The sequence below is a fragment of the Lethenteron reissneri genome, chromosome 18, assembly GCF_015708825.2.
Source record: "Lethenteron reissneri isolate LAM-NWPU_2019-01 chromosome 18, ASM1570882v1, whole genome shotgun sequence".
Taxonomy (NCBI): Eukaryota; Metazoa; Chordata; class Hyperoartia; order Petromyzontiformes; family Petromyzontidae; genus Lethenteron; species Lethenteron reissneri.
The window spans coordinates 11,016,106-11,034,117 of NC_083796.1; the positions used below are offsets into that span (position 1 = coordinate 11,016,106).

At 48.6% G+C, this 18,012-nt stretch overlaps 1 protein-coding gene across 1 annotated transcript in view; it reads left to right on the forward strand.

The window, feature by feature from the left end:
* The window catches only part of LOC133343857 (ADAMTS-like protein 1), a 196,051-nt gene that overhangs the window by 152,820 nt on the left and 25,219 nt on the right, over positions 1-18,012 (forward strand). The window contains exons 19-24 of the mRNA XM_061553780.1: positions 5,354-5,539; positions 6,648-6,801; positions 7,521-8,760; positions 12,667-12,794; positions 15,941-16,012; positions 16,870-16,977. Coding sequence (XP_061409764.1) covers positions 5,354-5,539; positions 6,648-6,801; positions 7,521-8,760; positions 12,667-12,794; positions 15,941-16,012; positions 16,870-16,977 — 1,888 coding nt within the window. The remainder of the gene's footprint in view (positions 1-5,353; positions 5,540-6,647; positions 6,802-7,520; positions 8,761-12,666; positions 12,795-15,940; positions 16,013-16,869; positions 16,978-18,012) is intronic.

Here is an 18,012-nt window from a genome sequence, read left to right on the forward strand (position 1 = left end):
TAATATCCTTTTGGTAAAGTCACGTAGATAGAAAAAAAATGGATCACGACGTTTCGATCGCAACACAAGCAATCGTCATCAGGTGAGACAAACACAGCAGGAGAACTGCTGAACCCCAGCAGTTCTCCTGCTGTGTTTGTGATCGAAACGTCGGGATCTATTTTTTTTCTATCTACGTGACTTTACCGAAAGAACCAAAAAGTATGGATTCCTGCAGTCACGAAAACTTCAAATCTAGAATGGCATTAATCTCGTTGCTAATGTGCCGATTCGCACATTGGATAGCGAATTAGCTACCGCGCAGAAAGAGTTTGACCATTTCGAAGCGGGATTGATTTGCAACAATTTGTTTGATGTGTCAAGCGTATTAATTAACGTGTTCATTTCTGTTATATTTAATTGCTACATCTTGAAATCAGAATTAGGCTGTGTGAGCAGCTAGTCATTAGAAAGGTCACATACACTAACGTCAATTGCATGACATGGCAATTAAATAAGTGCAATACACATCGGTTCGCAACCTGTGCTGCAATCCCCAAGGAAACTCGGTTCAATGCTCAGCCACGGATAACACCGGTGGGCAGCTTGCATCGGAACCTGTCCTGACTATCCCCTAGGTCACGTCAGCCCTAAACGAGTGACGTGACAAAGTATCTCAGCCTAGGCAGTGGAGAGGCAAAGGCTGGCCACGTGAGCCCCCTCGCGCCAGACCCCCACGTGTTGCTCGCTAACTGAACTTGCCGTTGCAATCGGCAAGGCTGTCAACGAGAGATAATTCATCTTTGTCATTTTGCGAGCGGGAGCAAATCCGTTTTTGCTTTTTTGTACCCCCCCACCCCGCCCCCCCGAGCAAAGTAGCGAGTGAATACTTCGGCGGACATTGACACAAATTCGCGTGGGGCTCCCCTCTAATGCAAAGCCTTTCCCTAAGCGAGCGCGAGCGAGAGGCGTGGCGCGTGCCCTTTATTGCGCGTGGTCATTCCGCTTGAGAGAGTAAACCGCGCGGGCCCTGGGGATGTGCGTAGGGGGGGGGGGGGGCCCGGGCCGTGAAGCTAGACGGGCCCAGGTGTTTCCTGCCCCTTGGGGCCGGGGGTTAATGCCCCTTCAGTCGACACTCTGAAGCTGCCAGTCATGATGCACGAGTCTGCGCCAGATGTTACGTTTCATGGGAACTGGTATCTGTTCCGATCGGCGCGCGCGCGCACGGCTCGACGGCTCGCTGTGGGAGGGCACGTTGAACGGAGGGAGTTGGAAAATGAAACTTGTATTTGTGGTTGCGCGCAGATTATGACAGCCATTAATATGGCGATAGCGGATGTGTTTTATAAAGTGTGTCCATCCGTTGTATGATATTCTGTGTCGTGCTGTGCGTGGCACGGTAGTGCACGGCTGCAATGCAGTACTTTGGAGATGGCACAAGACACCCAACTTGCAGGGCTAAGAAGTGGCAATTATGGGGAAGTGCAGCAAGTGATGATATTCCAGCACCATTGTGCTTGCAACATACTGGATACTCCAATTGGTGATTTTCTTCTGTACAATCAAAACACTAAAAACAACTCCTTGGCAAGATGTTCTTTAAAAAAAAAACTTGTACTTAATTCAGGTTTATATAAGTAATGGAACATCGTTATTTATTTATAGTTTTCACGATCCACTGCTTGATAAAAGTCCTATACTATGATGAACTCGAGGCTGCCCCCCCCCCCCCCCACTCTATGGGAACCAGTAGATATATCCCGCTGACTCAGGGCAGCTAATGGTGATACGCGGCATGGCCAGGTTAACGCAGGATCTTTAGAGGTCACAGCCGGGGCCTAGAATGTCGAAGGGCCCCAAACACACATATCTGCTTGCTGTACTGTAGCCCTATGAACATCCTGTTCGTAATTTGGTCATTGAAGGAATAGCATCGTGATGCGTATCACTACCAGTTATGTGCCGGAATTAAAATAGTTTTTTTCAATTTAACTGTCGTCGAACATTTACAATCTGTGTATCACGTTTAAAACTGGAACTGAAATGACCATGGTGCATCATAAGGCAGTGTTTGGCATCGGGCATGTGTCGGGGTAAGAGAGTAAAGGGAAGGAATTGAATAGGCAAATAGGGACCCCCAGACCTAAAACCGCTCTGAGCCCCCCCATCAAACTTAATCCAGCCTTGTTGCACGAATCACCAAGACACACTGAATGCTGTTATTTTCTTAATGCAGTGAATTAACAAACAAACAAAAACATTTCCAATTATAATCCTCGACGATCGCTGAAAGCACTCGGATGCCGGCTTCTGTTTGATGCACGTGACAGCACCACGTATTTCACACACACACACACAGAGACATCATCATAATTAGTGCCAGATGCCGTCTGTGTCAGGGTCAAACTCCCGACACCCAAGTGGCGGCAGTTACTGTCAGCGGTGGGGTGGGGAAGCCTCCGCACCTTTCCCACCGATGAAAAGTCCCCAGGAGCCCCGGTGTGTGTCCACGGTGCGCACGCAGCCCTGCGCTTTCGTTCAACGCCGGCCGCGCTCGCAACCGCCTCGGTATGCGGCTGCACCGCCGCGTTGCCACGGCCGCGTGCTCACCACGGCGGCGCGCGCCCTGCCCCATGTTTCTAGGGGAACCGACAACGTTTGGCGAGCAAAGCTTCTTCCTCTTGGCGCGTTTGCGTTGGGTGCCAGGCCCTGTTTTGAATGTGTCATCATTAACGTCTCAGCGGCGCCGCGGTGGCGGGATGTTAACTCCCTCGCCGGGTATGCAGGAGGTTGCGGTTTGATTCCGACCCTGACGCCTGTTGTATGTTTGGTGTTTGCGTGTCTCTTTCCCCTGTGTTCGCGTGGATTTTTCTCCGGGTCCTCCGGGTTTAGAATCAACATCATGCGTTTAGAGTATTTGACTGGTGTAAATTTGCACATGATAAGCCACTTCGTTTCACTATCATTTGTGGCCAGGTCGCTTCTGAAAAAAGCTATGTAGCTCAGTGGGCCTTGCCTGGTAAAATGAAAAAAATCTCAATAGTTTATCCTCGTTTTCTGCGGTCATTAGTCGAGCACTGGTTAGCGCGTCGCGCTATGAAACCAGCAACCTAGGTTTGATTCCCGGCCAAGGAAAGTAGGCCAGACTCCAGCTTCATTGCTGTTCCTCTGATGCTGGTGGAATTTTCAGGCACAGGCCACCCTGCTCGGTCAGAAGCGGTGCCTAAGTCATCAGCTGTGCATGGCTCCTCTAGCAGACGATACTTGATCAGATGAGTGAAGCGTCGTCTGGTCTCCAGCACAGACGCAGTTCCTGAAGACACACCATAACAGAGATCGGCCGTATGATAAGCAGATAAAATTCGCAGTGATGAAGCATTTTAACAATATGGCCACACTGCAGAGGGCTGACCTCTGCCGATGTGGCCCGAGTCAAGTTTATTTTGTTTAACCGGGTGAAAGTTCACAAGGCCAGGATAGTCTCATCCCCAAGAGGGCCCCTGGGGCATCAGTCTGTAAGTTGTGGGTGCTGATTGCAATGCGTAATCCCAATTGAGCAATTTGCGGAGTGATGTTTTAAGTTTGGAAAATGTGGACCCTGACACCGGCACACAGCGGCCTCCTCTTGCGAATGACGTCAGGGCATCTTGAACGTCTGCTGTGAAGCAGATGGCCCCGCCTCGGCATTATTACGCTTTTGAAGTTTGTGTTAACTGCGCCATACTTGTGGCAAAAAATGCAAACATAGAGGGTAAAACTGATTTCTTTTTTTCCCATAATTTTTGATCCTGGCAAAAAGGTCCCATGGACGTGACGGTTACGACGACCGCAGTGAGAAGCAATGGGCGGCTGTTGTTCTTTCGGTGGTGGAAATTGTTTTCACTTCAGTGTTGCCGTCAGTGCACAGAGAAAAAAAATTAACCCGTAAAAACAAAGTTTTTCACTATAAATCCTTTATATGCGTGGCGGCTAGAGTCCTCTCGTCCTCTGGCTTGAGATGGCTGCCACCTATGGGTCAGATGATTGCCTGCCACCATTAAGCAATTGGTAATTAAATATAATTAATTTTTTCCTAAAAGTGTAACATTTTGGAGAAAACAAATTTCACGAAAATAAATTGTCACGCACAACGAGTCTGTGTGCAAAATGTTAGCTCGATTGGATCACGGGAAGTGGGTTAAAAAACGCCGAAAAGATTTGCACGGTCGTAAGCGCGCAAGCAAGCAAGCAAGTGAACTTAATATAAAGGATTTTTAAAAAAATGTGGCCGCATATGAGACATTGAGTCCAGACCCGGGTGTTAAAATTCACCTTTTTTTCGTCTTTATTCCAGCAGGTTTGTGGATTCGTTTTAGGGAAAAAAAAATTAATCGAAAACCAAGATCGTTTTAATATGTGCAAGGGTTTACACGTGGTCAAATATGTTTCGAAAGATTTCCTTGATCGCCAAGGAAGCTGTAAAGGCAGGAAAATAAATAACATGCTCATATGTGTATATTATCGAATTTTAGACGACCATGCAATAGTCTGTAGGTAATGTCATTATTACTTTTCGTAGACTTATTAATCATTTTATTCATAAACCCTAATTTTAACATGATGTGTGCGTGAATTTCTTTGTGGGGAGCGGTAGTCTAGCAGGGTTTGTCCGCTGCACTATGAACCCAGCGACACGAGTTCGATTCCTGCTCAACGTCCAACGCAAGTGATGATTATTTCTCACCAATCTAGGGCCTCTCCTAGGTCGACTCAGCCTCAAATTAGTACCTGGTGCGGTGTGTAAACATGGGAGACAAAAGCGGCCGGGCGTGGTGCTGGCCACCCACCCGCTCAGAATCAGAATATTTATCCTGGAGAAATCCGATGAGCTATGAAGTTCTTTTTCACAAATTTTCAATCAGGGTGGGTCAGAAAGTTACAACAGCAAACAATAAAAAAAACTATTAGAGTGCAAAGTATAGGAAAGGTATATAAATGACTCAAAATAAATACGTTAAATAGACAAAGGTAATTTTCGATTTAAAGCTTTCGTGACTGCAGGGATTCATCTTCGTGGTTCTTTTGGTAAAGTCACGTAGAATGGAAATAATAAAATAATAAAAATAAAACATAATAATTATTATGTTTTATTAAAACTTAATAATTAATATATATTATTTTTATTATTTTATTATTTCCATTCTACATGACTTTACCGATTGAAACAAGAAGATAGACAAAGGTATATAAGTTAAAATTCCATACGTTCAAATTGCTGTCGTCTCGTGCGCCAATAGCGCATTTCCCCCCAACTGTCTGTTCAAGGCGCGCACGGCGGATGTTTGTGTTTGTCTTTTGTGTGCCGTGCTGGCGCTGGCGCTGGCGCGTGCCCCAGTGCTCGCGCACGTGCGGCAGCAGCGGCGTGCAGTCCCGGAGCCTGCGCTGCCGCCGGCTGCTGGCCGACGGCAGCTCGAGGGACGTTGACGAGCAGCTGTGCCCCGACAGCAGGCCGCTCGCTCAGCAGGCGTGCGGCGGCCAGAGCGAGTGCCCCGCCGAATGGGTGGCCTCCGAGTGGGGCCAGGTACGCGAGCACACGCGCGCACTCGAGCACACACTCGAGCACACACTCGAGCACACGTGTGCGAACGCGCACTCGAGCACACACTCGAGCACACACGCAAGCACACGTGTACGAACGTGCACACACTCGAGCACATGCGCGCGACCCGCACTGCTCGCCGTCGCCGCCGTCATCACAGCGCGCATTTGGCCAGAGTTTGAAAAACTATCGGCATATCTGGGATAGCGTTGCCGTAGTTCCTTACCTCCCTGCAGCACTTGATGGAATTCGGCGTAAAGCAGTTGGGGCGACTGGCGACCTGTCGCTCACCGGTTCAGAATCATCATCAGGATATATAGTTACACGAGAGGAATCCGATGAGCTATGAAGCTTTTTTTCACAGATGTCCTGTAAAGGGTGGGTCAGAACGGTACAACAACAAATAATACAAAAAACACAAAGAGGAGTGAAAATTATAAGAAAGGTAAACAAACCGCCCCGTCACTCACTCACGTTCAGTCACCCCCTCACACCTGTAACCCAGGTCACCGTTCCCGTGAACTCCACTCGATGATTTTGTTTTGGCCATGCTGAGGTTTAGGTCTACTGCCACGCTCATCGATACCGAGTGAAGCCGCCCACCACCACACCGTGGGTGGGCGCACCAAAGCCTCTCTGCTACTCCCCTTGCACCGTCCCTTTTGTAACGAATCCCTCCCAATCTTCTCTTTCCCGTGTTATTTATTTAACCATTGCTCGATTCAAGACACGTGTTCGTTCTCATCCATTACACGTTCAACAACCACCGTCACTTTCTGCTTCGGCCTTCGGGCAACTTTTTTGCAACGTTCACTTTTAAAATAAATACACTTTAGGGAAACTGTGTTGGAACTTAGCCTTAAAGCGTGTACCTGATGTGGTGTGTTAACATCCTCGCTGGGTTGGGGGAGACAAAGGTGAGCAGGCCGGGGTGTTCTGGCCACACCGCCCCTCGTTCATCAGGTCAGGCCGGCCTCTTCGTATGTGGGTGCTCGAACAGCATTTGCCCCCCCTCCCCACGATCATTCTGTTCAATGCTCTATGGGGGGGTGGAATCTCTGTCTTTGTGTGTATGTGTCTTATCTTGCAGTGTTTGGGAAGCTGTGGCACTGGCACACAGCACAGGGATGTGAGCTGCCAGTTCTCCACAGCAGCGGAGGTCACGTCCGTGGCCAACGCCTCTCAGTGCTCGTCACTTCCTAAGCCACTCGCCAGCCGTGCGTGTACCCTGCCACCCTGCAACAGTGCGTACTTCGCTCGGGACATCCATCAACGCTCGGGACATCCAGTTCTTTTTGCAATGTATACAAAAAGAGACCTTCCCTCGCCTTTCGTACAAGTCTCTGCCGTTGTTATCACAAAGCACGGGTCCGTTGGTATCATTTGATACAAACAACTTCGACTGTTCAACAATACAGGAGGCTGTCGGTATCTTAAAGTGCGACTTGCAATATATTAAAATGTAAAGGACTGCTGGTATCTTGCGGGTGACTTTAAAACTATATTACAAGGCAATGTATTTCTAAGCGACCGTGGAGATTCTTTGTTGCTTCTACTCCTGTAACACAGATGGTGTCTGTGACAGTTCATATCTTGGCATGGCTCACTGATGAGCCCTTATGAGAACGAAATGCGTTTGCGTCATCCATGCTGTGAGTCTCCACTATGACAACCCTGAGGGCCTGTTGGCCAACAGATTAATCATAGTTTGTAAAGTAGATCAGACGTATACATTCTTGTTTTCCTTGATGGAAATTTGAAATTCCTTTGGGAAAGGCCAGTCTCCGTATCGGACAACCACTACTCCATGTATCGCAAAGTGTTCCTTGCTTGATCAACCCTGCAAAGACGACGGACTGAATCGATGCAAACTGACATTTGGAGACCTTGCGTATTCCGACTTTGGTTCGGGCAGTTTAACCACGCCATCACAATGCCGCCATGTGTCACGTCCCTCCCGCAGAGATGAACCTGAAGGACGGCAAGACCAAACCCATTTGGAAAGGTGGATCGTCCGCAAACGGGGGGCCGCAGATCCTGGGGGTGCGTCGGATCTACATCCCGTCGCCCTGGGAGAACCTGTTGGCGTTTCCCGTGGGGGGCACGGCGTACCTCTTCCCCAAGAGCATGGTGGTGCTCAAGTGCCCCGTGGCGCGGTTCCAACACTCGCGCGTCCGCTGGGAGAAGGACGGCCGCTCCCTCGCCGAGTCCGACCGCCACAGCGTCACGCGCTGGGGCTGCCTCAAGATCCGCTGCCTGCAGCCCGACGACATCGGCGTGTACACGTGCGTGGCCGGGCAGGCGCGCGAGAGCTTCACCATCAAGCTCATCGGCGAGAACAGCCGCGTCCTGGAGGCGCCCGGGCACAAGGAGCGCAACGGCGACGGGAAGGCAAAGCTCAACGAGGCCACGGGACCCGAGGGCGGCGCGCTCGGCAAGCAGCCGCAGAAAGGAGGGGACAAGCGCGACGTGGAGAAGAGCCGGCAGCACATCGTGTCCCTGCTGCTGGAGAGCAAGCTCCTGACGCGCGAGAGGATGGAGAGCCGTGACTCGCGCGAATCCCTCGAGAGGGACTCGAACCTCTCCTCCTCCGAGGAGGAGGAGCTCCACCTGGGCAGGGAACCCTCCGTGCCCTGGGCCTACGTGACCGACCAGGAGAAGCTGCAGCAGATCATGCGCAACCTGACGCAGCACTTCGAGCTGCCGGAGCTGAGCGACGTGCACGCCGCGCAGATCATCGCCCAGTTGGCCGCCGAGCCGCGGGCGAAGCAGAAGCAGTGGGCGGACGCGGACGAGAACGAGTCGAGCATGCGCTCCGAGGACAAGAGCCTCGACTCGGAGCCGCAGGAGGGGCTGAAGGAGAACGCGCACGCACGGAAGGCCAAGCCGACGGGCCACGGGGCCAGGCCTCCCTCGTCGTGGCCGTCGCTGAGGCCGGCGCCGGCGGGGTCGAGGCAGCAGCCCGGCCGCCGCCCACCCGGCGCCCACGAGGGCAAGCGCGGCGGGTCGGCGCGCGTCATCCGGCGGCAGGTGCGCTCGGCGCTCACGGAGCTGAGCAAGGACGTGACGGTGCACGTGGGCGGCCTTGCCGTGGTGGGGCTCGGCACGCGCAGCCTCGCGCTGCTGTGCCCCGTGGAGGGGCCTCTCGTGAAGACGCATGTCGCGTGGAGCAGGGACGGGAGCCCCGTGGCCACCAGCAGGAGGTACGCGAGCTCCCCGGCGTTTCCTCCGTCCGTGCGCTGCTTCTCGAGGCTCGTAATCATCTTTCAGCAGGATGGCAGCTGTGTTATGTTGTTAAGACGTCATTAAGAATGTGTTCCAGAATTTTTTTTTTTACATCACTTCGCAGCTCTCACATGATGTTTCGTGTTAAGATATTTATCTGGTTAAGGATTATACAAATACAAAGAATGTCACAGGATTGGATTGTGTACCTTGTCCAGATGATGTAAACATTTGGATTGATTCACATATTCAATGGATAAATAATCTAACCAGGTGCCACTGTGTATTAAAACACAATTTTTTTACATTTCTATATTTTTTCATGATTATAAAACAGTTCTTTCCCACCATCCCTCGATTGCCAAGCCCACCTTAATCAGTCTAAACTGAGTTATTAAAATTAATCATCATTATCATTTACGCTCCTTTGCCTATTCACTGCTGGGTAAAGGCCTGCTCACTCTGTAAGAGTCATAGGGGTTGTCTTTACCATACTTCACCACGCTGGTCAGTGCACATTCCTGACGGCGGGGCCCAGGACTGGCTCAGACATCACTTGCCACCGACGGCTGAGACTTGAACTCAGGTCGCCGGCTCCATCACGCGGTGAAATTAAACCACTATGCCTCCGCTCCTCCTGGGGGTGGTCTCCAAGACTGAAGGAGGTTTGCCATCTCCGCCGTGGTAATTGACGACGCCTTCTGTCATCCACTGAGCAATTGCGGCTCAAGCCGGCGGCATCGGAGGAACGGCAATGCTGCTAGGGTCTGGCCCACTCTCTCCGTCCGCGCGCGCGTGTGTGCGCGCGCGTGCGTGCGCGCGTGTGTGCGTGTGCGCGTGTGTGTGCGTGTGTGCGCGCACATGCGCATGTGTACGTGCGTGTGCGCGTGTGTGCGTGCATGTGTGTGCGTGTGTGTGCGTGCGTGTGCGCGCGTGTGTGTGCGTGTGCGCGTGTGTGTGTGACTTGGCCAGGGCGATTGCTTTGATAGCTGCTCGGCGGATCGGCACGGAGCCGATTCCGAGCCTCGGCAAAGACTCGTGCGAGTCATGTGGCTCGCACGCTCGTGCCCGGCGCAGGAACAATGCTCGCTCTATGTCGACGAAGGGGCTGTTTGACGGCATAAGCTGCTATCTGATCCAAAAGGAAGAAAAAAAAATATTAAAAACACCCAACCTTCTTTTAAAAGTGCTATTCATTCTGCGGTGTATATTTTTAATACCAGCTTGCTATATTTAAATGCCACGCGCTGCCTTCACCGAGTGAATTAATTTACTCTACCTAGTCCTGCTCTGTATTGCGAGAGGTGGTTCGTTTTCTGTTAGGAGTGTGCGCATGGCATTTAAGTGAACCTGTGTCCGGCCACCAACGTTTTAACAATGTAAACGTGTCCACATTCATCGAGGAGATAAACATGCGTTTGCGTGTGTCTGATTGTAACTTACTCTAATCGGCCTCATGGTATCAATTGTATTAAGTACTTTTCATGTAATGTTTAACTCTCACAGGACGTTCTTTTTTTTATCAACATTTATATTTCGATTTAAAGCTTTCGTGACTGCAGGGATTCATCTTCTAAGTTCTTTCGGTAAAGTCACGTAGAAGGAAAATAATGAAATAATAAAAATAAAACATGATAAAATAATTCTCACGACGTTTCGGCCACAACGCAAGCAGGTAGAGAACAGGTCTGTCGAGAAGGCAGAGTCTGCCTTCTCGACAGACCTGTTCTCCACCTGAAGACGGCTGCTTGCGTTGTGGCCGAAAACGTCGTGAGAATTATTTTATTATGTTTTATTTTTTCTTATTTTATTATTTTCCTTCTACGTGACTTTACCGAAAGAACCAAGAAGATGAACATTTATATTCATCGCTGCGCCATGCGGTGGCGAGTCAGTCCGACGTGCAGGCCACATCGCAACCAATGAGCCTCATTATCGCCGACAAACTGGAGCATACCAGTTTCCCGAAAACACTTGGGTTCTAAAACTCTACTAGTGAGCCTTTCTCCTTTCTTGGCGTTGAAACGAAATTTCGGCTGCTGCATGCGGTGAGCGCTGAGTGCGGGCCGCGTGCAGGCGCCGGCCAGGATGGTCGTCGCATTGCAGAGATGGTGACTGCTTTGGGTGGTGGGGGGTGGGAGTCTCATGCGGCAGTGAGACAGATCGTTCATAATCAACGTTTTTGGGTTGAGATCGCGTTATTTATAAATGTGTCGTAACCCTCCACCACCCGACACGGCCAATCAGTAAACAAGTGTCACGTTGACAAAAGCCACAACAAATGTTGTGGCTTCAACACACCGGTGGGCTAAAGCAGTGAACTATTTGTCAAATAGTTCACTGCTTTAGCCCACCGGTGTGTTGAATGTTGTGGCTTCAACACACCGGTGGGCTAAAGCAGTGAACTATTTGTCTTTTGTCAACGTGACACTTTTTTACTGATTGGCCGTGTCGGGTGGTGGAGGGTTACGACACATTTATAAATAACGCGATCTCAACCCAAAAACGTTGATTATGAATAACATTGGTCGCGAAAGCCTACGTGTTAAAGAGACAGATCGTGGCTGATGAGGACCATATCCGATAGGTGTTACGAGTCGTTCTTGCCCCATTTTGGACAAATTAGACGTGCCGTTGCCTCACTTGCTACGCTCAATGGCACAGGCCATCGCTAAACTAAACTATTTATATTTTATGAAGTCAGGCCCACTGGGCTATATAGCTCTGACTGTCACAATTGATAGCTCAACGAAGTGGCTCATCACGTGATCATTTATAGCAGCCAAATACTCTAAACGCACGTTGATATGCAAACTCCAAATATATGGGCGTCAGGATCAGGATCGAGCCCACAACCTACTGTATACCAGGCGAGGTAATTAACATCTCGCCGCCGTGACGCCCTCATCTGCACGAGGGTAACGGTGACAGGCACAAAATTGTGGGCATCGCCGTTGCCAAATCTGCCCATGTGTTTGTTTTGACTTCGTTCTGTTATTTAGTTCTTTGTTACTTGCTTTGTCTGAGCGTGCTGTTTGTTTATGCTTGTATGCTTGTCGTGTAAAGCATCTTGGGAAGTGTGTTGCACTCGGACGTGATATGAATTCGCAATGGTGTTATGATTATTCAACAATAATCCAAGGTGGCTGCATGCTGAAGCTCACATTGAGCCAGTAAATCGTTTCGGTTGGCAGCCCTGAGCCAGTGCAGGAATTCTGTAAACGTCACATTCCTATGGTTAGGACGAGTGGAGAATGTCCATTGGATTTCCACTGTTGACTTCTCCGAAATTGTTACCCATCTTATCAGTCCTGGACGGATGATCAGTGATGAGTCAACGTCCGAATTTCAAAAATAAGGCGAGCACTCCGCTGTAGCATCAGCTGGCTGGACGCACACCTTGTCCGCGTCCGGTATACTGCATGAACATAGCAGATATTCAGTGAAATGTATTGTTGTACCGTACTTATATGCTCCCGTGTCTATGCCTCCTTGCCTTCACCAACCCACACTGACCCGCGTGGTGAAGTTTGGCCAAATAACCACCACGGCCTGTGCAGCACGGGGAGGCCCTCATCCGGCAGTTGGGTTGACATTAAATATACTTCCCGTATTAGACACTGCGCATATGGTGTACTATTAAATGTGCCCCAACACTCATGTGCATTCAATAAACCCGCGTCTAATTGGTGTGCAATTCTTACGCGTTGCATAAAACGTTTGATTTTTTATTTCTCTCCTTTGACAGCAGATTGGCCGGCACCGCCGCCACCTCTCACTCCTGTGTCGTTCTTTGAGAGCAAATTTTTGTTCTCCCGAGGCTTTCGGTCCTGGCGAGCGGCGCCGATGCATATCTCTCGTGACGTGCGCCCTCCATCTCGTAGAGTGCTCCTGCTGCCAGACAAGTCTCTGAAGATCCTGAACCCGGGCGTGAACGACGCCGGGCTCTACACCTGCAGCGCGACTGGCGAGGCTGGCACAGACCACGAGTCCACGCTCATCACATTTGCAGGTGGGGGGTTTGCTGGCTCGCATATAGCGGCATTTTTTTTTGACGCGGTCGTTCATTTTTTTTTCGGTTGCTTGTTTTTACCAATTTTGCAACCGATCGTGGTGACGGCATCATGCCACGATGCCAAGTATCCATCGTGGTCTCTCGCAACATCGACCGAGGGAAGCAGATGTCACAGAGCTAGATTTAAGCTCACTTACGGTGACGCCTGGAAATTTGGAGTTTGCACGTTCTCCCGGTGGTCACGTGGATTTTTCTCTGGGTCCTCCGGTTTTTCCCTCCACATTTGGAATCAACGTGCGTTTCGAGTATTTGGCTGCTGTCAAAAACAATCCACATGGTAACCTACTTCGTTGAGCTATCATTTGTGGCTAGGTTGCGTCTGAAAAAGAGCTGCATAGCTCAGTGAGTGCAGGCTCGCGAAGGGTTGCCCTGGACCAGTTCAGATAACACTCACCACTGATATAGGCCATTGCTGGGAATCCAACTCAGCTTCCCAGGTTCATAGTGCAGTGTACTAACCACTGCGCCACCGGTCCACCTCGTACGTGGATGCTCCTGCAGGCGAGTGTTTCCCGTAGTGACGCACGGCTTCCAAGAGTCAAACTTGCAGACATGCACTGACGCTCTTGCCGTGGGCGTCGAAGGGCTCATGCCATGGCTTTTCAGGAGCAGGTGGTAGAGCAAGCGTGGACTGGTTTTCCATCTGTTCCCTTGTATGGGATAGCATTGCTCCCCTCGCACGCATGAGCTTACTCCAGGTGCTCCGTTTTCCTCCCGCAATGTGTACACACTCATTAAGTGACTGAAAACATCCTCATGTATACACAGTAGAACCCCTGTTCACGACCACCTCTGTTTAACGACTAATCGCTTAACGACGGGCCTCCATAGAGCTCATTGTGTAGCGTATAGTGTCGTGTATAGTAGTGTAGTGTTTAGTAGTGTAGTGTATGGTAGTGTAGTGTATAGTGTAGTGTATAGTTGTGTAGTGTATAGTGTGTATAGTAGTGTAGTGTTTAATAGTGTAGTGTATAGTGTAGTGTATAGTAGTGTAGTGTATAATAGTTTATAGTGTAGTGTATAGTAGTGTAGTGTATAGTGCCTCCATATTGATCAATATTTTCGATTACCGACCATTCCCCTGTTCACGACCGGCTGTTGTAGGTACAGTAAATATTACTTAATGCATTGATTAACCATGTTTATTTTAATATTATGTGTTTATAATAATTTTATGATCTTTATGTATTCATATCAATTGTTTAAATATTATAAAGTACTTTTTGGGTGAAAAAGGGGTAACTTTAGATGCTATAGGAAAGCCTTTAACGTGTCTTTCCCATACTCGCTTAATGACCACATCATGGAACCAATTACAACTGTTAAGAGGCGTTATAGTTTATATATATGTTATACTAGCTTGACTACCCGGCTTCACCCGGGACTTGGATTCACCACGCCCGGCCGCCTTTGTCTCCCAAGTGGCGATGTTCACACACCACACGAGTTACTCGTTTGAGGCTGAGTCGACCTAGGGGAGGCCCAGGACCGGTTAAAATAATCGTCACCGGTGGTGGCCGCGAGCAGGAATCAAACTCGTGTCACCGGGTTTGTAGCGCTACCCACTACACTACAATGCGTTACGCTTCCACGTGCGCGGGTCACGTGACAGATTTGACGTCACAGCTCACTTGCTGTGCAAAAACATATATTATTGAGCTCCCCCCCCCCCCCACCCGAAAAAGTGTATTTTTATAATTTTTGCATGGTGTACAGTCTAGAATGTACCCACATGGCAAATTTCAAATTTGTCGGGAAGTACGCTTAACATTTTGAACAGACACACATATTCACAACTTTCCCTTTTATATATATGGAGATTTAGGACCACAGCTTATGGGAGACTCTTGGTGCCGGCTCACTGCCTGACTGCCCTTCCACTTGTTTGTGGTTCCTGGCGCTTCCGAGTAATTCGCAGTCTTCGAGAGCGAGCAAAATAATGGTTACCGTTGTGAATATTACAAATTGTACTGGGGGAAATACGCTGAACAGCGGTGGAGGAGATTCGTGAATAATCTGCCGTTCATTGCTCTGTGTTCATACGGCAACCGGAGAGCCCCTCGTGTTATTGAATGTATGATCGCCCGCGTGCGTGTGTTTGTGTGTGTGTATGTTCACCCCATCGACGAGCTGTGAAACTTTACATGCGTCTGAGCTGTAATGAGAATTCAGCCTGTGTTGGACCAGATTGAGAACGCATAAATTAATGTGCACCCTGGAGTGAAATCAGTCAAAGGTTTTTTTATTTGTATAAAACCAAACGGGAGCCCATGGCGAGAAGCATACATATATATAAGTTTGTCATGTGAGAGCTCTGTGTTTAAATGGTGCATTTGGACACTCCGATGTAAAATTATGCAGTTTAATGGAGGTATTACCAATGAATAAGTGTACAGTTACTGGCAATGTAGTTGGCACAGAGTATTAAAAAAACAAAGATCCCCCATATAGCCTGAACAAACTGTTGGGACAAGTGCTGTTAGCGAGCTCCTTTGAAGACCGGCATGGCACACGAGGGGGTGGGTGGCCAACACCACGCCCGGCCGCCTTTGTCTCCCCATTGGTGATGTTTACAAACCCCACCAAGTACTTATTTGAGGCTGAGTCGACCTAGGGGAGGCCCATGACCGATTCAGATAATCGTCACTGATGTTGGCCATGAGCGGGAATCTAACCCAGGTCGCCGGGTTTGTAACGCAGCGCATTAACCGCTACACTACCGCTCCCCGCCTATTGAAAAAAACACAAATCAAAATGTGATTGTGAACAAATATTTTCTTGCATTTTCGAATGAGACCATCAACTCAATATTCTTTAGGACGCTGTTTAATGCCAGGTGACTGAAACCCGGACACCGCCCAGGAATTCACACTCAGCATTGCTGGCTCAGCTATCGGACCTCAACCACCCTGCCACCTCGATCACCCCGATTGTCAAACTCGCAGTCCTCCATTGCACGTTGCGTATTCCGTCCACAGAACAGCAATTAATCCCGAGACAATCAACCGACGCGAACACGTGACTGACTTAACTTTTGTCGTTTTTTTTGTTTACTGACCGTTGCTGCTGATGGGACCCAACAGCGATGGGAGACCTGGAGAAAGCTATTAAAGCGAACAAAGCTGTGAACAGCCGGGCGAGATGTCACATTGAAGGTAATGAATAGACTTTGAAAGGTGTGCCTTCTGGAAGCGGAAACAGCGCATGCTAGAAGAGATGAACTTTGTTCTTTTTTGGTAAATTGTGGTGAAGTAATTAATTTCAAAATATGATGTAGCAGTGCTTTCTTTTTAAAGACATCTCCTATAATAAATGCACAATCAGCATCAGCCTCTCTCCTTCCATTGCTGCTTAAATGATTATCCATGCTGATGCCTCCATGTTGATCTAAGAAGCTGTGATGTAAATGTTCCAGCTCTTTGTCTGATTTAATTATTCCTGAATGTATGGCCTTTCTGTTAAAATTCCGTTTCAGCTGGGAAATTGTACGATTGGGTGTGTTTGTTTCTTTATTCGTTAACCCCACCTATTTGTGTTTGTACCAAAATACACTGTATATGCATGGGCTGTGGCAGACATTAATTACAAACTTGTAATGATTAGGGTGTTATCTTCTCGGTTCTTTCGGTAAAGTCACGTAGAAGGGAAGTAATAAAATAATAAAAATAAAACATAATAAAATATTTTATAACAATAAAAATAAAACATAACAAAATATTTTATTATTGTATTACTTCCCTTCTACGTGACTTTACTGAAAGAACCAAAAAGATTAATCCCTGCAGTCACGAAAGCTTTAAATCGAAATTAGGGTGTTAGTTAATTCTTCACAATCAGAAGACGGGAAATTGCCGAAACCATTCGTATTGTTTTCATATTGTTATTTTGGCTATTAATAATATTTGGATTATTACAGTAATATATTTAATATGAACTACATCTTCCAGTACATTATTATTATAAGGGACCACCTACGAGCGTTGCCAATCGTCGAGTCACGATCTTTTCACAGAGCTGCCAAGCCTGCTGCCAAGAGAATGGAATTCTGGGAAGCGGCTAGCGATGGCATCGAGGCGGGGAGCGAACGTTCGCACCGCCCCTGGAGAATTCCTCGTCGTCGGTAAATGAACACCGTGCACTCTCGGATAACCGCACACACACGCACACGTGGTCCGCATTGATGGGTGTGAAGGTTTCCGGTAAAATGCGCATTTTTGTGTATAGTGTGTATGTTATGAGAAACCTCTCTATGTGTCGTATAAAAGTTAAATGGTTTCGATTTAAAGCTTTCGTGACTGCAGGGATTCATCTTTTTGGTTCTTTCAGTAAAGTCACGGAGAAGGGAAGTAATAAAATAATAAAAATAAAACATAATAAAATAATTATCACGACGTTTCGACCATAACGCAAGCAGCCGTCCTCAGGTGGAGACCAGACTCATTCAGACGCTGTCTCCCCGACAGACCTGGTCTTCACCCTGAGGACGGCTGCTTGCGTTGTGGCCGAAATGTCGTGAGAATTATTTTATTATGTTTATTTTTATTATTTTATTACTTCCCTTCTACGTGACTTTACCGAAAGAACCAAGAAGAAAAAGTTAAATGGTTAAAGGTGCAGCCCTGCAATTGCTTGCTCATGCCTCCGTTGGCGGAATGGCCTCCGCTCGAGGGTGCTCTCGCGGGCCCCTGTCGAGGCTATTTTTTAAATGATGGCTTGATAGAGGTGGTAAGACCCACACTCTAACGCACCACCTACGCCCTGCAGATCAACTAACTGTGGTGTACCCATTCATACTGATGGGGGGAGAGAGGCAGTGGAGAAAATCCTGGCTTTGGTAGAAATTCCACAGCTTGACCAGGCGCACAACAGAGTTCTAGGCAGGAGCATCAGCTGAGAAGAAGGTTCAACCTCCCATTGAGCTTGTAAACTAGGGGATCCAACAGGAGCCTTTGGCTGCTGGCTTGGCATGCATGGGAGGGTTCCTTTTCTTCTTATTTCGCGCGGCTGCTGATGTAGATGCAGAGCAACGACTACAATTGCACGTGCACGTGGTCAAGCCAGACAACCGCGTCAGGAGCAGTGGAATGTGCATCGCTTTGATGTCCCCTTCGTATGTTTGTGGACTGGGCGTTGCGTCGTCGTTATACCTCGCATG